General features: G+C 36.4%; 1 protein-coding gene across 2 annotated transcripts; it reads right to left on the minus strand.

The window, feature by feature from the left end:
* Positions 1-882: 882 nt before the first annotated feature.
* Positions 883-23,266, minus strand: LOC109086682 (NGFI-A-binding protein 1-like). 2 transcript variants are annotated; one of them, XM_042730489.1, is made up of 8 exons: positions 22,760-23,265; positions 17,555-18,360; positions 16,932-17,065; positions 15,339-15,390; positions 9,703-9,822; positions 7,890-8,058; positions 4,740-4,880; positions 883-3,800 (listed from the first exon to the last, which is right to left on the minus strand). In XM_042730489.1, exons 2-8 carry the CDS (start codon positions 18,356-18,358, stop codon positions 3,718-3,720), a joined length of 1,503 nt encoding a protein of 500 aa, XP_042586423.1. In that variant the 5' UTR covers positions 18,359-18,360; positions 22,760-23,265; the 3' UTR covers positions 883-3,717. The 2 variants fall into 2 exon arrangements, with proteins under 2 accessions (XP_042586423.1, XP_042586424.1); XM_042730490.1 differs by lacking the exon at positions 9,703-9,822 and having other exon boundaries at positions 22,760-23,266.
* Positions 23,267-23,877: the final 611 nt, after the last annotated feature.

Here is a 23,877-nt window from a genome sequence, read left to right on the forward strand (position 1 = left end):
AATTATCTTACAAAAAAAAAAAAAAAACATCTGTTCAATGAATCATGGGTTTCAGGAAATATTAATAAAAACAAACAAATTCAAAAGACAGTAAATCGATTAAAACCAAATTTAAATCAATTTATAATCGACTGAAATGTATATTTCTTAATAATAATCTTAATATTAAATTGATTAAATCGGGAAAATTGTTACAATGTCGGTAACGTAATTAAGTAAACAATGTGTAGGCCTATTATTTTTCCGTTTTAACTGCAAAGAAATTTCCCCTTCAGCAAAAGTCCGCAGAAGTTTACGTTTTTAATCGCCAGGGCTTTTGTGAAAACTACAAATCGTACTTCCGCATTTCTGTATTTCACGCTCACTAGTTTAGTCTGATCGAGGGCAGTGCATTGTGGGTGTTGAAGTTTCCTGCCACAGCCCTTTAATTTTTTTTTTCTCTAGTCGTGTAGATTAAAGGAAATTCAATAAAAACCTCTGATTTGAAGGATATTTTATGTTTACTTTTATATGTTAAACATATATATTATAACATTTTATATGTTAAAAATAAATACATTACGTGATTATGAAAAAGACTGAAATAGTGCCATAAGTAGTTTTAAAGTCCAGTCATTTGCGAATGTATTAAAATTATTTACATGACTATTTGTCAGGAGGGGAGACATGCTTGTCTTTATTAGCATTCTGTTTGTATGTATAGAGTATAATGAAATATATTAATTATCGGAATAAATCAGACATTACTCTTCTTAAGATGTCAAGGAGGTCAAAAGTGCCTCTGCAATTTCAGTGTTTCTATGTTAAACCACTTGATGTCCAGTATAAAATCTGGGTCCTGGGGCAAAGCGTGAGAAATGAAAAGTACTTCACAATCAGATGTCAAAAAAATAGAGTTTAATGTTCATGTGCTCTATAACAAATTAAATATATTAGTGTTTACAAAACAATATGTGCAGGACTACCATATGCATATCCTAATGTACTCTCTACTCAGAAGTGATGAGAACAAGTTCTACTGACAACACAGTTTCATCCCACAGTCCAAGATGCATAAGTCTATTATACAAAGCAAGTACAAAGATTAGAGAAAGACTGATCATTTCTGTGAGTGGTTAAAGACAGTAACAAGCAAGGAACAAAGGTAGGCGTCTAGATATGTCTTGCTATATAGGTCATTGGTAACGATGTAATCAGTAAGGTCCAATCAGATTTTTTCTTCATCAAACTGTTTTTTTCTAAAGTCAATTTTGTTCCAGTGCTCTTAGAGAGCTTGATATTGCCAAGGCTTTAAGTCTCAGATGTTCATACAACTTCCCAAATCTCATTTCCCATTCCAACTAAAACGAACATCCAAAATAAACTACCACCAGTTAAGAATCGTAACGTGGAATGTTTCAAACTAAGGCAAAAAGTTGAAAATGCAGATAAATATTCACATGACGCTCGTCTTTATCACACGGGATATCTCGTAACCCACCGACTTATCGCACGCTCTCAAAAACATGTTTAAAATGGCACTTAAATTAAGATTTTGCATACTCGAGATCTCTGAAAATAATCCTAAAAAAATAAAAGCGCACAATATTTCCACATATTCCCTCGAAATACTGAAGTGTATGATCAGGACGTTAAAAATCGGTCCCTTCGTACCGATATAGAGAGGTATTTGTCTTTGACACAAATACAGATTATATAACAGCTTGACCGGTACATTACAGACATGTAACTGTGGAAAACCTGATCATCTTGTGCCTACTTCACCTCACGTGATACTCTAAAACTATATAAAGAGCGTGACTCGATGATTTCACGGGTATAAGTCCTACAAAAACATGTATCACCATTGAGAAACACGAGAAATGTTGAGCAGTAGGATGCAAATTCGAGAATCAAACACTAGTGCATATCAGTTTCACATACATTTGCACGTTGTTAGCTGAATCTAAGAGTATGTCTACACTACGAAACAGAGTAGAAATACTGTCCAGTGAATGTCCTCTGAGGCTGGGACTCCTAGACACGTTCACTGAGTTAAGTGACAACAGCTACCCGGTATTGCTCTACGACTAAATATTCAGAAATACAAATACGTTACGTGATTATGATAAAGACTGGAATGGTGCAGTAAGGACGCCCTGTTTTCAAGTCCAGTCTGTTGCGAATGTCTTTAAACTATTTACATGACTATTGATCAGGAGGGGAGACATGCTTGTCTGTATTAGCATTTTGTTGGTATGTATAGAGTACGATTAAATATATATTAATTGTGCTTAGTATCGAAATAAATCAGGCATTACTATTCGTTCAAGATGACAAGGAGGCCAAACATCTGGCTCCGAGATTTCAGTGTTTAAATAGCAACGTGTGCCGCAGTTTTCCTCTGTTACGTAAATAAATTCAACCATAGCACCATAGTAGACTTTTATATTCAGATTCGTTAGCATTGCTATCAGAAACCCTGACAGAGGAGAAGACGACTTCCTTAAAGACCCCATGAGATCAAAATTAGAGTTTTTAGTCCCTGTGTGTCATCTATATGCTAGTGTACTAGTGACAAAATTCACTTTCACGGATTTAAAAAACAAATTTCTTTCTCTTGTGGGATAAACAATCAAAAAATATTGATTGCAGCTGCATGATATTGGAAAAAAAACCTGACATTGCGATATTGTTTTTCTGTTGAACATCTTGTGAAAAACCCTGTTTGCACTTGGGTAGCCTTTACAAGAACAAACTAAAACATCTTTCGGTAATCATAACGTGAGCAGAGTTCACAATATTTTTTTTTTTATATATAACTATACTTAAAATAAGAAATGTTGCGATAATACTAATGTACTATAAAATAAACAGAGTATTTAATAAAAAATACCTTAAAATACTGTAGAATTACAATACCAATATTTACATCTTAATTTCTTCATTTTTGCCTAAATTTACATTTACTTGTGCAAATGAACAGTGCCAAGCTTCGCTCTTGTTGATTTGATGCATTTAGCCTTGTTGCAATATCAATAATATTTTGATACATTGTGCAGCCCTAATATTTTTTTTGAATGAAATGCTCTCTAGAATGATAATATTATTCCTGCTAACAATACCACCAGCTATCAAATAGCAATAGCAAGTAGCAAATCACTGTTTATGGTGTAAATAAAGCATACTGGCTCTTTAAAAAAATGGGCAAATGTCATCTGATAATGTGAAATAGTCAATACAGGAAATGAAAGTGATTGCATGGGGTCTTTAAAGAGAAACGCAATCCAGGAGGATTCTCACTTAACAACAGCTGCTTACTAACAACTTTAAAAACACTGCATCCCTCCGTTTCAGTGATATTTTACATGCATTCATATATACATACAACACATATTTAAATAACATTTAACCGTTTTCAAACAGACATTTTCTATGTATGTACAAATAGCGGACTTTGTGGTCCACACCGATAGGAGAGCATAAAAACAAGTGATGAGAGCTAGAGAGAATTAAACGAGTACGGTCAGTGACAGCACAAACAGTGTGAATCTACTCAGGAGAATGGAAATAAGGGCTCTAGGTGCTTTGGCAAAAACAAAAATGGCGAGAAACTAAAATAAACTCTATTTTGAGGCAACATTGGTTGTTAAGGCTCTACTGTAGTTGTGCTTGTTTAGTATTCACTGACAGACGACGTGTATTGTTGTAGGTTTGAAACGAAAGCATTCGGGGCTGCTATCTGGAATCCTCCGGCTCGGATTTGATGGTCTTCTTCTCAGAGAGGTTGAGGGCACGTGAAGATGCATCTGCTCCGTTTTCTGGAAGAGAGAAAAAGAAAAAAAGATTAAGAGACTTTACAGATACCCTTTATGTAATGTATGATAAATTGCTTGCAAGGTTCCTCATTTGCAAGTTGCTTTGGTTAAAAGCATCTGCTAAATTCATAAATGTAAATGTTAAGTTGGCAATTACAAATATTATATGGATCATTCCTTAATGTCTAAATATAATGGTTCAAAATACCTCACAATGTTAAAGATTAAATCATGTTAGTTAGCATTTCACAATTAAGTGAAGATAGAACATATGGTGAAATTAAATAATTTCATTACTTTATGAATTTAATGATCAGACGTTGTTATTTTGCCATGTCCCCATAAGTTTTTAAAATGGAAAATGTATTAAAAATAAAATAATACATTATTAATAATAATCATTGATCATTATCATTTTTGCCATATCCCCATGTGCTTCTAAAATGGAAAGAATGTTAGTTTATTATTGTTAAAAATAATAATAATATATTTTATAATAATATAATAAATGTATTCATTATTATTACAACCATTTCTTCACTTTTTTTCTTTTTGTAATTAAAATGTTTCTTCTGCCTACTTCTGTTAAATTTAGTTAAGTTTGTAAATATTCAAATTATAATTCACATTTTAAGTTCATTTCTTAAAAAGTTAACTTTTATTATTTTGAAACTACTTTGTATTTTTCAGTTTTTAATGTATAATATACATATATGGATTTTTTTCTTATTTTATTCACTATCTATGAAGGATATTTTTCATTAAGCTCATTGTAATGCATTATGGGATGTTTCCTTTGTCAAGGACACATATGATGCTGACTTTCTTAGGTGTATTAGCCTTAGGGTGCTTATTTTATCTTAAATGTTGCCTAATGCAGGCAGCTCAGTAGGTTTAGTCTTTGTGTGTATGACATATATTCATATCCCTTTCAGCACACACCTGTGGCTGCTGACGTCTTGCTCTCAGCATTAGCGTGATGATGCCTCTTCAACTCATTGGCCAGCTGCTTTCCGAGAGGCGTGTCTCCGTCTGATGCACTCGTCCTCTGGCTGGTCACCCTCAGATTCAGCGGCCTCTCTCCTGTAGAGACGAAATAAAACAAAGCCTTCGATTTAACTCATGTTCTCTTTTCACCTCGCAACTGTATTCACGATCGGCGTTTAACAAAACACAAGGCAGCATCATTATGTCCATTACCGAGTCCAAACTAATGCTACGAGACAAGCATTCCGCCTACCAGAAACACTCAGAACAATACTCTCACTCGCGCACGCAACTGAGCTTCATTTGATACGAATGCACCTTTTTCTTCGACTACAGCCAGCCAACGCACACTCTGTAATAGCCTGAGGACAGTGAATGCGGCATACACCTTCACACACACATTAACCTCCTCTGTCCCTGGTTGGCTGATCTCATTTGTGTCTATTGACAGCATCAGTGCAGCATCATGACTAATGTCTGTCATTTTTAACTTAACACAATGCCCTTTAATTACCAGCAGCAGTTGAGGGGACAGGTCTCTGCCACCCACTCCTCACAATACATCATTTTAAACCAAAGAAGCTAACGACCACTGGATTTCAAGGTTGGAATTCAGAATGAATCGGACTTGGTCGAGTCCCACAGGGTTCCGCCACCCTGTCTTTCATCCAACATTTGTATCTATAATAAAAATCAATTTATATGTAATTCTTACAGTGAAGATCTCTCCACAGATCCCATACGCCCACTCTGGAGTTCTGAGAACACATGGGATATTAGGAAGCTGAGAGGGATCGTGTACTCAGGGAGTTCATGAAGGAGTTATTCTCAGGGCTGGGGAGGGAGAGAGCACTGTTGTGTTCAGCGCAGTGTGAAACAACCACAAATAATTATCATAAATAATGAACAGAGTTTCACATTACAGCAGATGAGAAATTAAGGCTAATTATTTCCAAGGAGGTCTTATAGCTAAAGAAAACTATCTGTAAGCATCCCCATTCATCTCAATGGTAGCTGCCTGGCTGGTGCATAAAAGAAGGAAATATGTGAAATAAGTGTAGTATACTGAACATTTTGAGCATCGTTAAGCAATTAACAGAAGTGGACTGCTTTGTATATGGATAATGCACAATTTTAATCATATTTATTTTAAAAATTAAAAAATAAATATTAGAAAACCTTGCACTTATATATGCATAAAATAGGTAAAATAATCTTCTTTAAATCAAGTTTTTGTTCATCTTATCTAATTATATTATACCTAAAAAGATAGGTGGCCAATATATGAGTACTAAAAAAAACCCCATGCTGGTCGGGCACTACTTTGAAATGCAAAATCCCATGTAAAGGTGTAAACATTTGAGCTTGTGCTGTGATACAGATAATCAGTGCTCAGATTCGGTGTATGCGCAGTAATTATCGTCATGTACCAACATGAGGGTCAAAATGAACTCCAGACGGGTGGCATTCTAAGGCACAAGATTAGTAGCAGAACGCAGAGCTGTGTTCTTATTTCTACCCGATGTCCCCCTCCCCTCTCTGACACCCACCACCCCGCCTCCGCCTGCAGCTGCCAGATGAGCCCCAGAAATGAGAGTGCCAACAAGAAACGAGAATAAGAGAGTCTGGAACAGGTGATGCAAGCTACTGAATTATCTGAGAAACAACAACTGAAACGCTTCACCGGTTTTCGGTACTGTCTAATGTGTACAAAAATAACCTGGATGGTCAATCAAGAGTAAAAGACAGTTTGTCTGCTTTTCTGATAGTAATAATAATACAATTACTTCTACATAACTCATTTTGCACTGTGATACTCAAAATGAATTTCTTCTCTTGCTTTAGGATCAACAAAAATTTTGATTCAAAACATGTTTGGCTTTATAAAATTATGTCATATAAAAATATATTTATTATATTAATATAAAAAATATATATTTTTAAGATATTGAAAGACAATAAAACTAAGTAATAAAATTAAGTAATTCTTTCCAAAATTAAATAATTTATTTTATATTCTAATTGTGCAAAACTATTTGCTAATACTATTATTACATAAAGATTTAAATATATATATATATATATATATATATATATATATATATATATATATACATACATATGTATACATATGTATTTATACATATAAATGTGAACATAAATTGAATAAGTTTATTATATATACTATTATAATAAAAAAAATAATTATTATCTAAATATTATGATAAATATCATTTGATGTTTGATAATATTACTATTTATTAAGTTGAGATTGAGATTAACACTTTTTTATTCTTTATAAATATATTAGTGCTGTCAAACGATGAATCGCATCCAAAATAAGTTTTTGTTTACATAATATAAGTGTGTATACTGTGTATATTTATAATGCATATATAAATACAATGAAAAATGTGTTGTTTGTATGTTAAATATATTAACATATAAGAATATAAATATATACATATAAATATTTTCATAATATCAAATGCATATATAATTAAAAAAAAAACTACAAAATAAAAATACACATAACACATACAAATAATATGCAAAAAAAAACTTAAAATTCATATGCCATTAAAATGAATAAATCATTTGACTACACTAACATATATGCATACTTGTTTTTGTTTCCTTACTATTCAAATCTAGTACTCTAATCCAATTATCTGAGTCTCTAGACAAGAAATGAAATGGTAATATTATCAAATTTGGTGAATGTCAATGTATATAAAAAAAGTAAAACATATTACCTCGAATCTTAAGTCCACACATTAACTCTGACAGCCCCAAAAATATTTTTATGTTTTCATTTTTTTTATGTTTGTGTACTCCCTAGTTGGACCTTAGGGGGTTAAAAAACCCTGATTTCATAGACAAGATAAATATATATATATATATATATATATATATATATATATATATATATATATATATATATATATATATATATATATATATATATATATATATATATATATATATATATATATATATATATATATATTCTTGCAATTGCTGCACAGCTTGTTGCTTTGGATATAAGCATCCATCACCTGACAAATAACCCATCATCTCAAATTTTATAATGCATAAACTCACCCTGCTGGTCAGTGTTTTTGTCAGCGGAGATCCCGTTGCTGTTCTGCCTGCCTGTGCTGTGTTTGTAGGGCCCTGGTGGAACCCTCCACTCTAGAGCCTGCAGTCTATCCTGCGCTGCGGCGTCATGCAGTATCTCCATCTGCTTGGCCAACAGACGCTCCAGCTGAACCTATAATATGCACAGACAGCAGGGAGTCAGACAGGCGGATGTGTGTAGCATCATGCGTACAGTGTGACAGAAATGATTTCCAATATTCATCATTCACAACATACCGCAAGTGTAGTGATACAAAACAAAACTAACCATAAACAAACTCCTACAGTTCAAATATCTGGTAATCTGATGGCTCCTCGATCACATTTGAATATGAATCTGCATTTACAATTACTATAAATACTTAGTTATGTTTATATTAATGTTTTCTCTGTACATTTCTCTGATTATTAGTAAAACCACACTATGTGTGGAGCTTGATTGATTCCAATAGCACCCCTCCTACATATGCAACGGCATCCTACCTAAAAAGAGAACTTTTACCGCTTTTTTTAACACAGGAAGATGCTATTCACAGTTACAAAATGACACGTTTCCACTTCACAACACAAAAGCAGTATAATTAACTGATGTTTCTGAGACAATGCATTCTGTCATTCTATCTACTGAAAAGAGAAAAGACAGCCCAGAATATGTTTTAAATGCTTAGAGGTTGAGACATAATGGAGACTAGTATAAACTTTGTCTTAGATACGAAGGAAAAGACACAAATGAGACGACTGTTGACAAAAAGTAAGGAAAATAGATGAAAATGATGTAGCAATATAAGCATCATTGCATGCAAATTGTGAAAAAAAAATCCATTCATAATGCAACACAAGTATGCAGTGCATTGTCACTTTAGCCACTAGAGGCGCTACAGCAGATATTAGCATAAACAGTCTTCTTTTACAGTCACTTTTGTCTCTAAGATCAAGTACTGTTAGTACAGGGCAGAATTTTGAAGAGCTAAACATATTTGCATGATTTTATCTTCGAATAATATTGCATATTTTAACTTAGTATTAAAATCTTAAATCATTAATTGCACGATGACAAATCTAAGCATGCATTTTTTAATTATCTTTTTTTTTTAATCTTGAGATCTAAAAGTTTTGCTTTTGTTCTCCCTGGCTCTCAAATTTTATTTATATTAATTTAATCATGATTACAATTCCAATTTTTAAAAAAATCATTAGCTATTAAAATGTTATACTGAATATATTTTATATTTGTATTATTTTAATTTATATAAATATATTTGTATTTAATTTATATAATTTAAATAAATCATATAATTTTAGATTACGTTTTTGGGGGGTTATTTATTTTATTACAACAGAATTAGCAGAGGTTACATATCTGCTTAGATAGAAGGGCCTTAAATAGTGGCTTGGACAAAGAGGTGACTTGGACTCACAAAAACAACAGATATTTAAGATATTTGTCATTTTTTCTATAGCACAACAACGATCCGCAAAAAGCACTGAGAATAACAGTACTTCCTTACAGAAGTCTTTTTCATCAGTTCATCAGCACATCTCTTACACAAATATCCAACCATTAATTGTTTATATATTAGACCAGTTGACCAAAAAGTAGGTCATGGTCAGGAGGACAGGTGAAGCTCCTGCAGCTACTGACCCGAAAACCTGCATGATAGGATACCAGAGCGAGACGTGTGTTGGTAGACAGACATGAAGACGGAGTCAGCGAGGCGCCTGAGAGCATTCCTCTCCCACACACAAATAAACACACTGTCATAATGCAGTCAGTCACCTGGATGTTCCGCCCAACCGTCTCCTCTCCCTTAGATCTGGCGTGGGCTAGCTGCTCCTTAAGGGTCTCCTGGCGCATGTGAATGGCCTGTAGCGCCTCCTGGAGGTCAAAACAGCCCTCCTGCAGATCAATACACATTCGATTGATATTCCCTTCCAGAAGCAGTCAATTTTAAAATGAAGTTTGCCATTTCTGCAAAAATGAGTTTCAAACCGGTTTCCCTCCATCCGCGCCTTGTTTCAGCAGGACAAACTGACAGTCCTGCCCAAATTTATGCTATTTTATGTTGCCTAATTCTGCTCAAATAAACACAATAATCTTATTGCAGACTTTTTTGAAGAATCAACCCACTGACTCATAGTTTCATCCACATGTTAAACTGGCAAGCGAGTATTTTAACACCACAAAAATGAAGCAATCACCAAAAACTCCACAAACACTAGGCCACAATTATCCAAACAGGCGACAATTTGCAAAAAAGCCCCACACACTGTGAAGGTTAAAGGCAAGTCTTCAGACCTTGACGATCATGTTGTGACTGAAACATTTGCCATTCCCCTATTAAAGCTGTGGGTTTTTTATTTGACACTTGCTTTTCACACTTATCTTAATGCAGCTTTATTAACACCAAAAAATAACACATCACATCACAAGACGATATATGACAACATACCTCCAGTAAGTCCACAAACTATAGCTATATTTCCATCAACCTGTTTTTTGAATTTTCACATTTTTAAGTATCGCATCAGAAACCCCAAATTTCGAATAAAAATCCCTTAATTCGCAAAAATGTTTTTACGCTCGCTTGAGGTAGTTTTTAACTTGTGCGAAAAAGGGTTAATGCCAACAATGGGAGATGAAAACGCATTTGCCGAGTAAATTCCTCCATGCACATCAAAAAATTCATGTGACTTTGTGCTATGGGATGGTAAAACCTGATTAACCAGTGGACTGATCTTGTTCCACAGCATCTGAAATGTTGTTATGGTCATTTTGAAATGCCCGAGCAAAGTCTGTCATCAAAGTATTTCTGTAAAATTGCCTCCCAGAACTGTTACACGACTGCGTTCTAACAGCAGGGATCCACCTCCGAATGCAATTTATTTATTATAAATTATTCAGAATTTTTAAATACATTTTGAGAATTCTTTTCTCATCAACTGGTCACAATGCACAACACGGCCATATGCTGCGTCAAAGATGCATGCGCACTCTGATGTAAACAAGACCTGCGTCCCAATGTGCATACTATGCATCCTAAATTCTATGTGATAGTAGTAATTTTCAATACTATTTAGGTAGATAGGGTGGATAGTATATGCACATTAGGATGCAGGGAAGCACGGATGAGAAGCGCATGGAAGAAAGCGTGAGAAACACTCTGATTGAAAGCACATTTACTCTCTGACAGCAGATGGCGCTGAACATAATCCAGCTGTTACCCCGGAAACCCAATAAATAACCATTCAGATTTTTGTATTCGCTATTGTGTTAACCACTGCGTCAAATACTTCAATATTTAGATTTAATAGGCTATATTTATTTTCAAACTTTTTTACAATTGAATCTGTACTACAGCCAATGATCATTATATATAGATCTGTGACTACAACACGACCTAGATATTGTTTTAAAAGTGTTTTGATTCTTTATTGTTCGGTCACACTTTACATCAGGGCTTCATTAGTTAACATTAGTTAATTCATTAGTTAACATTAACTGCCAATGAAAATTTCTTCTAAACATACATTAATCTTAATCAACTTAAATAATTAACAACACATTTAAAAAACCAAAAGTTGCAGCTGTGTTATTTTATGAGCTAACATGAGCTAAGAGTTGTATTTTTAACAAAGATTAATAACTTCTGTAGCAAATGTAGCTATTGCTCATTGTGAATGTTAATGCATTAACTAAGGTTAACTAATGAGGTCTTGTTGTAAAGTGATACCTACTGGTCTTTAAAATTCTTTTGCACTTTAATCTGTGTATAATTTTTAAATGTATAATTTTTTTTGTGTATTGCTTTATTTGTAGGCCTATTTAAATGTTCAGTTATTTTTGATATAAACAATTATTTAACCTGTTATTCTGTATAACACTTTTTTGCAACTAAATTTCAATACCGTGATAAAAGCATTAGCAATTAATCGTAACATGAAAATTTGATACTGGCATATCCCTACTAGTGACGATTTTGTTCTCTTTGACTCGTCAGATGGAAAGGGCATTTTATGTGATATTTAAATTTTTCGCATAAGTTAAATTTCGCAATTTTGGATGAATGGACAGCGATGGACATAGAACTGAAAACTTAAGAGATAGCAATATGAATCAGCTTTTTACTGTAGGTCCATGGGGTTATTGTGACATTTGAAGAAGACCTGAACAATTCCAGGACAAGCTGTTAATCTCAACCACTTCACAGAGCGGAGCCGCTAATTTTCCACCAACTAAAGCTTCATTCCTCTTGAGCGAAAAGGTCAGATACTTAATAAAATGTCATCCCACTTAAGAATCCCCTCAGGATGAGTTTCAACCTGATGGGCGGATGAACAAACAGAACATTTTGTCCGCCGTATGCCCAACGTCTAAATTACTACACGAAGGATGAGCTTGAAAACTTCAAATGTTTACATGGGTTGCCATGGGTGCAAACTACCAAAGACATTCCATTCTTTTCACTACTAGTTGGGTGTTTGAGGCAGAGAAGTAACTGCTAATAACAGCTCTGACGCAAGTTTGCCAACACTCACGCAGTAACAATAATATCATCGAGCCACTCCTGTGAGTTATGGCTTTTCTCTTTCTTGCCACAGAGGCTGGTCTTCTAGAGCGCACAGACAAAGGTGCATGCGTACGCCTGCATGTATACGCATGTGTCTTCAGACTCGGCCCCTTTTCACTTTGTGGTATCTGCGCAAATGCATGGGCGTGGGTGATTCCAAGTGCACCCACGTAATGATGTCACTTGTACCTCAAGAATACGGGTGGGCGTGCAACTGATCTCATTTGGACCTTGTCTGGGTGCATGTGGGCGGGCCGCTTATTCTCACTGGTGTGGATGGGAGTGTAATGTGGGCAGAGTCGAGGCCAGACAGGGACAGCAAGAGGGGGAGGGGAAGTTTATGCTTTTTTTTTCTGCAGTTGAGACACACATGCTATTAACTGTCACACGCTTTGAAATGGTTAAACGTGGAAAATCCATTCTAGAGTGAGTTGGGTACAAGTTAACTGCATCGAAAATGCAAAAACAATGTAATAAGCATGAAACAGCAAGACAGTACCTTGACTAGAATTTTCAGTAGTATAGACAAAAGTTCAGCTTGCTTTGTGCACAAACAAGTTATTTTTGTCAAAATGTAGTGGGGTAGCTTGACCAACTGGTAAATTGCTAAAAGAATCTGACAAAATATACCCTCTCTTTTAAATGTAGCAGGAAAGTCAGAATGAGTTTATCAGTTTGGAATTTATTTGGATAAAAAATGATTCACCAATTCAAGTAACCTGAAAAAATGGTATGTTGGTAAAAATGTGACAAAATATACCCTCTCTTTCTAAAGCATAGCAGGAAAGTCAGATTCGGTTTAGTGAATCAGTTAAAAAATAAAATAAAATCAATGATTTGAGTGGTTTGACCAAACGCTATGTGACAAGATATAACCTTTCTCTCTTAACAAAGCAGAGATAGTCAGATTCAGTTTAGTGAATCATTTTGTTCATTAAAAAAAGATTCACAGATTCAAGTAGTTTTACCAAATGGTATGCTGCTAAAAAATGCGACAAAATCTACTTTTTCTTTCTTAAACGTATCAGGAAATTCAGATCCCATTCCGTGAATCAGTTTGTTCAGTTACTTTATGTTTGTGGGTGTTATGGATGTGTGACTAATCTGTGGCTCTATAAAGAAAATAAAGTAATTTCTACCTAAATTCTACTAAATTCCAGTAATTTGTTTCATAAATTATAATATGGTTAACATGAATGTGCCATTTACAATTATGGCAACTTTAATCAGCATGATATGAGGCATCACATTTATACCCAAACAGAATTAATTTACATTAAACGAACAAAAAAATAATTGTAGCAAGAACCTGCTTAAATGATGTGGATTTGCTGAATAGAAAGTGCTGTTTGGGTGCCTGTCACTGCTTGTTGAACTTGCAGATGTCTTTTTTTCAAACAATGGGTGAGTAATTCACTCCATTATTGTATGTTGCTTCACATAAAATGTCTATTGCAAAAGACTGTGTTGATAAATATGATTACAGTACATTCTGAACATGACTTCTGCTAAATTCAGTGCTCATGCTTTACACTAAAAATGACTGCCACTTACGTGCCGCAGATGCAGTTTCTGTTAAAGAAAGTTAACATCCTTTATAATTTTTTTTCTTAGAGCAATATTTTCTAACTACAAATTAGGGTGTTTTCTATATTTTCTATTGTTGTATTTAGTGCAAACATATTTAAGTTGGTTTAATGCTGTAACCCAAACTGAGAACTTCATTGATTTTGTGTTAGATAAATTTGGCTTTGATTACAAAAAACATCTTTTTTATTAGCTTGTTGCATCATTGACTAGAGTAATTACACTGCCTTTGTGGTCAGTTGTTTTTTTTTTACTTTCTATGCATCAAAGAATCTGTAAAAAATGTATCACAGTTTCCACAACATTATTAAGAATCACAACAGTTAAAAAAGACTTTCAAAAACATTTAAAAAAAGTCTTACTGACCCCAAACTTATGAACGGTGGTGTACAAGCTACAGTTTTAAAGTAGCTTCTCTGCTGCTGGTGTTTATTCACATGACTAGTGTAGGAACATGACGTAAAAGTGAGGTAAAATATGATTATTAAGTGAGTAACAATGCAAATTAGGGGGAAAAGGAAGGCACTTTATCTGATAATGATAAAGGACTCATTTCTCCTTTGATGTAGAGTGGGTAGAAACCACTGATTTTCCGAAGTGGTCACATGTCTGTGCCCATACGTGGAGTGAAACTAGGGCAGAGGTTAAGTGGGCAAACACCTGCTTTCTTCAGACACCAGCCCAGAAGCATTGATGTGGGATGTTAGAAGTTTCCAGTAGATCTAACGACTGGACAATGATCAAATGTGTCACTAGAGAGCCATAAATGGACAGCTGCCATAGAGCACAAAGGCTTCTTCAGCAAACCACATCAATAAGATCACTATGTGTGCAGCTAAGCACAGGGCAGACTGATCACGGATATGTAGGTTATGGAAAAATAATGACCTTGGTCCAGCTAAATATGGATTTAAGGTGTGATCGAGGAAGTGGGCTTGCGAACATTGGTCCTTTGTAACTTCTCCAGGCTGAACTTTGACCTTTCCCCTACACCATGACATGCAATCCTGATGGAGCTACCCCGCATGCTCCTGCAAAGCCCTCCCACACAGCTCAGTATGCTGACAGGCAGCTATGCAAACAAAAAGCCACTGGACCCACCCAGTGTCAATCCTGCCTCCTACAACAGTTTCCTCGCATATCGGTGTTAGAGCCGTAGCGTACATTAATAACAAAATGACTTGAGAAATCATGTAGAAAGCTACAGACAGATTATTTGGAGTTCAGGTTGGAGAAATCACAAAGTAATTTAACTCACCTCAGTTTTAATTCTCTTGGGCGATGGCTCATCTCTATCACCGCATCGAGATCTGTAGGAAAGAAAATTAAATGCTCAGCACTGAACAAGCTGGGTAAAACCAGTAGCAATTATACATTCCTTTACAAAAAAAATGTTTTCAATGATTTTTGAAGAATCACTGAAGACTGGAGTAATGGCTGCTGAAAATTCAGCTTTGATATCACGGAAACAAATTACATTTTAAAATGCATTAAAATAGAATTTTAAATAGAAAAAAATATTTCACACTAATACTGTTTTGCTATATTTCTGATTCAGATAAATTCAGTCTTGGTGAGCATAAGAGACTTTAAAAAAAATCTTACTTATGACAATTAGATTTTGTTTGTCTGTCTCTAGGAGAAAATAATCTACCATCGTGGACATGTTATTACAATTACTTCCCCAAAATGTTGATATTTTTATTTTTCATTTTTAAAAAGAATACCTTAAAACAAGGATCCCCCCCCCCACCCATCATTAATAATGCTTATTAAAATAGTTGGAAATGTTTTATTATCTTCTGCATGGACCCCCTTGAATAGTTTCATAGACCACTGCTTGAAAACCCCGGCCTTAAAATATTAATATTTGCTTTAGTAATGCTAGCTTTTCACCTGCAACCTTATTTAGGAGTGCCCTTGGCAAATTTCATCATGACGTAAGAAGCATTGTTGGAAAACTTGGCCTAGATAACTTTCGCAATACCCAGTCCACGACTGTGATGCAATCTTTCAAGTTCTGAATGAGTGACTGCAATTATGTAACGCCAAAAGGAATTTTCCATCCACTGACACGCAAGCCTGGCAATCCAGGAAACACCTGCACGGTCTCTTTGGATGGCAGGTTTTGAGTGTCTGATAAGGCCTGTGTGCCTTTAGATGCAAAGGAGTGGGAGTGTTCTCATCTCTCCGTAGACCTCAGTGGAGCACTTCTCACCTTAACACAAATGTCACGCACAAAGCCAACTTTGATATCTCTGCTTGGCTCTAAGCAGACTACCAGAGAGCAGATCCTGAGCTGCTCACAATGCATTAGCATGAGCTATCTCTTTCTTGGCTTAAAGGCTAAACATCATGAATGATTACTCTAGTCACTTACGGGGTGTAAAAAGTGATGCATGAAGAGAATTTAAATCCATTTAAACAACTCCTCTACAATGTGCGTTCTTCATACTAGCGAGGTGGAATCTGCAGGATATTTTGTGTTTATCAGGAATTTATGCACTGATTTAGGTAGGGAATTTTATGATTGAAACAATGGTAAAATCTTTTAAACAGAGATACTGACTCTCATATTGAAGGCCTGCATCTGTGGAAATGGTCTGACAAATGGACAAACCTGCCCCAAACTCATGCTCTTGGTTACCCGAACTCAAATAGTGCAATGTTTCAACAATGTTACAAAGACACAGTGTTAACACTTTTTAGGGAAATTTGTATGTGCATAATGAACTAGAAAATGAAAAAAATATTTTAAAACTGAAAAATTGCATGTTTCAGTTTTAACCAAAGGTCCAAGAATAGTCCACATTGGTGTTTCATGTTTGGGAAATGACCTCAAAGTTCTTACTTGCTGGTTCTGTAGGTGTATTTGTAGGTGACCTCTCGGGAGACCTGACGGGCCAGTCCGAAAAGCTCATCCCTGCGAGTCAGCAATGCCACCTCCTTCATACATAGCTGTGCTGCAGCCTCATTCACCGTCAGCTATGTAAAAACAAAGGAGATTTTTATTACTTCGATAATAAATAATAAATATTGTCACGTGCAAAGAATTAAACCAGTCCCACAAGCAAGCAACACCCCTGCATTATAGTTCTGGTGCAGCCACTTAATCGATGAAGCACTTTTTGAATCATTTCTTACTGGAAGTACAGCTACAGTTGAAAAAACAAGCAAATGCTGGTTAGGTATGTTTTAAAGCATGGCAGCTTGTTTGAGCTGGTTTAAGCTGGTCATGTGCTGGTCCTAAACAACTAGCTCCACCTTAGGACCAGCTCATAACCAGCTTATAACCATCTCAGGACCAGCTTAAACCAGATCATGAGCAACTAAGGACCAGCTTAAACCAGCTGCCATGCTTCAGAACATACCTAACCAGCATTTGCTTATTTTTTCAACAGGGTACACTTGGAAGTGCCTGATACATTTAAACCCCAAAAACACCAAAAGACGCAAAAGCCCCGTAAAACGCACCTCGTGCAGAGTCAGATGCTTCCCATCCTTCCTTTTTGAGTCAAATCTCCCGTATATGGCGCTGTACTTGCGGATTTCCTCTTCCCTGTGCGGATCCTCATCGCTCATGTCAAAGATGTGGCTGATCATCTTGGCAAGCTTCTTATTTCCCTTCAGTTGTTCTTTAACCTCTCCGGGGTCACTCTTAGGCAAAGTCTGAGCGATTCTTTCTACGCACTCTGCCACGGACTGAACAGCAGCCGCGTCTAGTGCCTCCAGGCCGTCCCGAGGGGAAGACGGAGAGCCCAGTTCTGCGGGGGACAGGCTGTGCTCGCTCTCCGTGCCGTGCCCGGCCCAAAAACGTGGCTCGCTGCCACTCTGAAGGGGTGAAACAGTGGCAGAAGAGTTCCCGTTGCCTGATTCTCCTTTTCCGGGATCAACGCAAGTAGCTGCCAAACACTTGGGCACTTTGACTTGGGTGTCTCCACGGGCGCCATTCCCAGGCAACAATGTGGGCGACCCTTCAGGCAGCTTGTAGACAGGAATGCTGCAGACGGGAAGGGACGTGAGGGGCTGATTGAACAGGGCAGGGTTTGTGACCCAATCGCGCAGTGCTTTCTGTAGGCGTCTGACATGCAGCGGCTTGCTGGCCATGCCTACGAGCGCCATGATCTCAAGAAACTCATCCTCTCCAGCCTCGCAGAGCTGCTGAACGTCGTCACCGCCCTGCTGGATGAAGGCATCGTAGTAGCACAGCAGGTTGGCCCTCTGAAGGATGCGGTAGAGCTGCAACTCCCCAAGGGTTCTGGGTAAAGTCGCTGCCATACCTGAACAAAGGAAAGAACAAAGTAAGCAGCAATTACAGGAAACAAAGCAAAAGCGCTTGAAGGAGAGGACACTGGTTGCCACAGCAGGGGGGAGGAAGAGAAATGTGTGGCTGGATCCAATAGTGGCGACTATAAGAGAGCGCCTGTCAGGCTCCTGGGCTGCTGGGAGAGTCACATACCACACTCCACCTCTGCAACACGCGTAGGTGGGCTCTCTCAGCACAGGCCTCATTTGTTTCTACTGGGATCTGGCTTCTACAGCTACCACTGTCAGGATCTGAATCCACAGCAGCACAGATAAAAGTGAGATTGGCTGCAGGGGAGGGTGGTGGGGTAATGAAGCCGTGTGGGAGTGGGACGGTAGGTGTGCGTGCTAAGAAGATAGCGCTTTGCATTTTACTTTAATTCACCCACTTCTTCCTTACAAGGATCCAGGGATTATGAATGCACGACAAACGTACACACGCACACACATAATGGTCTTTGAAAACTTTGTCAGAGACTGTAATGCATACCAATGTGGTTACCAAGCTCATTTGCTTATTTTAGATGTGTTTTAGAAATGATATGCAAAACACGACAGTCAGAAATATATGAGATTTGGTGGGGAAATGTTTATATTTTGAATCTGCATTTGCAAATCGCCACTCATTTGTGGATCAGTGCATATTTATAGTGATGATTTACAAATGCATAGACAATGCACATGAATAATCACTCAATCATTCAAAGCGCAACTGTGTACTTATGAATGATGTTTTGCATATTTGAATGATATTATGTGAATGTCAATTAGATCATTGATTTGTCATAGCTTGTGAATTTGTCTATTCATTTGTCACAGTAAAAGTGAAAAGATCAAGGCAGAAATTAAAGGTTCCTCAGATCAGAGATCTCCAAAGACTTTCAATGGCTCCTTCCCCCATCACAGGGGAAAGGCATTGAGACACTTAAATTATATATTGAACTTCACTGAGTACACAACATGATAACTGAGTCACGTTCAAAATGATGCCTAGAGGTTCTCCAGAGGGTTCCTCCAGCATGGCAGTCTGAAGATCTCCAAACAAGCCTTTTAATTTTTAAAGTGGTGAATCATATTTTGTGAATAAGAATTTGGATACTCATTTGTGAATCATTTTTTGTGAATATATTCTTTCTGAGACTATTCTGACCCCTAGAGATATGTCAAGAAACTTATATTGTTTCAACGTCATCAGAAAACAGCATTTTACATTAAAATTTACCAACTACCTGTTTTTTTTTAGAAATGAATCTGCCTATAAAATATTTTCCTGTTACCCTAAATTTCCGAACAAACTTGCACTGACATACACATCTGCATTTGCACTTTTCTCTGCCTGCAATGAAGTATAAAGACAGAAACTGCTTTCCGAGACACTACAACAACAAACCTATTACAGCAAAAAAAAAAAAAAAAAAAAGTCATGCAGAACATTTTTTGCCATTTCTATACTACCATCATATAATTTAGGATTAAACAAATAAAACAAACGATTTAAAAATATATAAAATAATGAAAAAAATAAATAAAATAGCCACTTTTAAAAATGAAGAACAATGCCAACTTGAATGCCAGACCTCAATTATTGTTCTTTCAGTGGCAGTAAAAGATGACAGATGCTGCTAAATCATCATGACTGTTAGTGTACTAGAGGTGAGTAAGAACAGAAACACAGCAAGGCTGATAGTGAGTACTGATGAGTGAGTGTATGTAGTCTAATGAGGACACCCCACTGCACAGCAGAGTGATCTGCCACTCTAATGGATGACTGAGGCCTAGACCCAAGTGAAGGGTGCCTTGTTGAAACCAATTTAGTATCAGCATGGATGGCACTCAGGCAGCAATTTATCCAAAGCTCTCTCTCACCGCAGCATGCTGGCTTCCTAATGCTGGAGATCTAAGGCCAGGGCTTCACGCAACAAGCTGAAAGCACTCACAGCACACACTAGTGTTGTCCAACAGCGGCCTCTTATCAATCTAAATGAATAATGGATTCACATCGAGACCTGTCCTAAATAGTGCGAATGCGATGAATCTATCAAAAAGGAACTTCTCTTGAAAGGCAACCTATCAGTCCTGTGCATCAGACTAAATGTTTGTGGAACAGCTGCTCTCCATATAAAAGCTATAAGGGCTGTTTTTGTGAAAGGAACATCAGGCACTACAAGAGGAACACAATCGATTCACTTCTTAAGTGGATGACTACACAAGAAAAGGAATCGCTTGTGTGTACATAAGAAGTGGGGTATCTCTTAACGGAATAGTTTATACCAAAAAAAAAAAACTTCTGTCATCATTTACTCACCCTCATGATGTTTCAAACATGCATGACTTACTTTCTAGCGTGGAACACCAAAAGAGATGTTTAGAAGAATGTTCATGCTGCTTTTGTCCACACAATGAAACTAAACGGTGAGAAATGTCTGTCAACTTGAATGTTGCTATTATATTATATTATATTATATTATATTTGCTATTATAGTATATTGATCAGCCTCTGGTCACCATTCACTTTCACTTTATAGAAAACAGCAGCAATATTCTCATACCCTGTACACTTCTCCTTTTATGCTCCATAGAAGAAAGAAAATCGAATGAAATTCAACTAGCCTATTCTTTTAACAAAAAATTGGTAAGCGATTAATTACAAATATTACAAGATGTAAAATAACTTGCCACAATCACAGACATAAATGTCTTCAACATCACCTTTCAACTGCTTCTTTATGAGGACCATCAACTCAAGTTCAACTTTGATAATCTTTCTCAAAGCACTTTAAAAGACGGGTGCAAACACAGTCATTTTAGGTGGCAGTGCCTTTAACCCAAATACTGTACGATTCGTCATAGGGTCTTTTGAACATAACAGGGGAAAATATTGGTGAGGAAAGTAGAGAAGGAGAACAGCATGATAAAAGTTCACCACTTTGCATTTAATATTAGTAACATCTGAGTCGGTATATCGGGGGCCCAGTGTGTACAATGAAGTGGTAAACAATGAGTCATAAATTCATAGGACACAAGCAACATTTCAAAACAAAAATTCCCATTACCTCATTCCAATTTATTATTCAAATGATAAACCAAATATGAGGCATCACTAACTATTACTAATGTTTATGGGAATAATAATAAACCATCTCTGGCAGAACAGCATTATATTATTATTAGGAGCCAAGCATCAAAGGTAGTTTTTATTATAGACACTTATCATACTGTTATTATTCTGTCATTGCAGAGTATGGCAGGAAAGGAATAGAAGGAAATTTGTTCAATTTGGGCTGTAGAAATAAAGTAAACAGTTTGGAGCCATCTACTATTCATGAAATATGAATATGATATCATTGCTTATAACTATAAATAATATGGTTTAAAATCATTTAAAGTCTTTAGGATTGAAAGATATGATATTTGTCTATCTCAGCTGTACATTATGCATTGGTTATTTTAATATTACACATAAAATGCTGTATCTGACTGACAATTCAGCATAACAAGGTGAAATTTGATATGTGCCATCTGCACAATCCTCTTAAATGTAAAAATATTTTTCAAGAAAAAAAAAGTTTTCGCCTTATTGTTTGTTTTGCCATGGTTAGCCACATTGTTTGTCCACCAAAATTACATGGAAATTGTACTTTTCCCACACCGTTCATCAAATTTTCACAAATAAATGGCAGATCATCTTTAGACCAAAATTTATTTATTTATTTATTTATTTATTTGACCAAACCAGTTGTCACAACAATCACAACAAATTTTGGACCATTCCAATTATTGTTCAAAAATAAGCAATTAGATTAGCTACAGGACAATATTTTTTTCTTCTTCACCGGGAATGCTATATTAGTTTTACAATACTGTAATACATACAAACAATTACAAAAGTCTATATAAAAATTTGAGCTTCTGGATTGTTAACCCTGTTATATCTGCATGCAACTAAATTAATTTTGATCATTATTATCATACATTATTTTTTTTATCTACATGTAAACAAATCAATAGCCAGAAATATAGATTATTGAATATTTAAAATAACATTTGATATAATATCCTTTAGCTAGCTCTTGAAATTCCTTTTGGAAAAATATCAGCGTATGAAATACACACATACAAAAGCCATTGCACAGTGGAAAGCATTGGGAAAACTCTGACTGGAAGTGAAGAAACGCTAAGGATGCTGTACACACACAGCTGCCGACGACCAGACGCCCACGGGGGCGCGTTCTCACACGGTACCGAGAGCTGTCCGGTCTGCACGGCGCGCACATGGATCACCATAATACGCAGGAAAGTTGCACATAATACAAGAATTCAGCCCTCCACTGCATTTGCAAGCGAGTCTGCACGAAAGTACTGAAAAAAACGTACCTTTTGGTTTTCTTTCTTTGTCTTTTTCCACCAAAACTCTTCCAAAAGTGGCGTATGGTTCAATGATTATTAAAGTTCTGAAATATGACGCTCCGTAGAGTTACGCGACGCTTCGCTGTCCAATGAGGTGCCGCGCGTTCGGCGGGTAAGCGACGCGTCCTTCGGCTCTCTGTTATTGAATTAACTCTCACGCACTCTGTAGTTTGAACTACGGAGGGACTCTCAAACTAGTTGGTTTCCGCTCTCTCCCCTACTGCCAGAATTGGGATATTCCGCGCTTGCTACATTGCTCTCTCACTCCCACGCGCCTGCGTGACGCAGATCCTGGCGTGGGCGATAGCGGCGCGTGGGAGGCTGCTGCATGGAATACCAAACCTCATATCAGCCGCATGCACCGCCTTATATATATATTTATATATATACATGGACATTTATCATGTTTGTTGACCTTACTGAAAATACGCCAGCATACAGCATAACGGTTCGGTGGCCGCCTGTACGCCCACACCGGTGCTATTCTTGCCCCCTCCTCCTCCAGTGCAAATTCACCTGCTGCCTACAGCCTGTCACACACCGAGTCCTTGTGCATTCCGGTGGGCCCCGTTTCACATCTTATTCGTTCTACCTGTTCCATTTATAGAGTTCTGCGCTGATGGCCAATAACAAGATCTGCAGACAATCGCATAAACAACATAATTACCCTACTTTTTTACTTTTAAAAACGCACTTTCTGGAGATGAGTTAATTAGCCAGTGAAATTCTCGGCAATGCTGGATCTTTGGTTTGTAATTAAAGAGAATACAAAAGAAGAAAAACTTGTACAAAAAAGTGCAAAACAAAGTATTTGCATTTCCTGAAGGAAATACCACAAAGAAGCACAATAGTGTTCAAGTGGCAAGTTTAGGTTTGATGTTACAAAAACTGTATTTAATATAATTATCTATATATTCTATTTATTACTATAGGCTATATATATATATATAGAGAGAGAGAGAGAGAGAGAGATTATATATATATATATATGTATTATAGATAGATAGATTGATTCATTGATGTTACAAAACAATAGATAGATTGATATTTACAATGCAAATGCATTCTAACAATACAGATTTTCA

This window comes from Cyprinus carpio, chromosome B9 (genome assembly GCF_018340385.1).
Source record: "Cyprinus carpio isolate SPL01 chromosome B9, ASM1834038v1, whole genome shotgun sequence".
Lineage (NCBI taxonomy): Eukaryota > Metazoa > Chordata > Actinopteri > Cypriniformes > Cyprinidae > Cyprinus > Cyprinus carpio.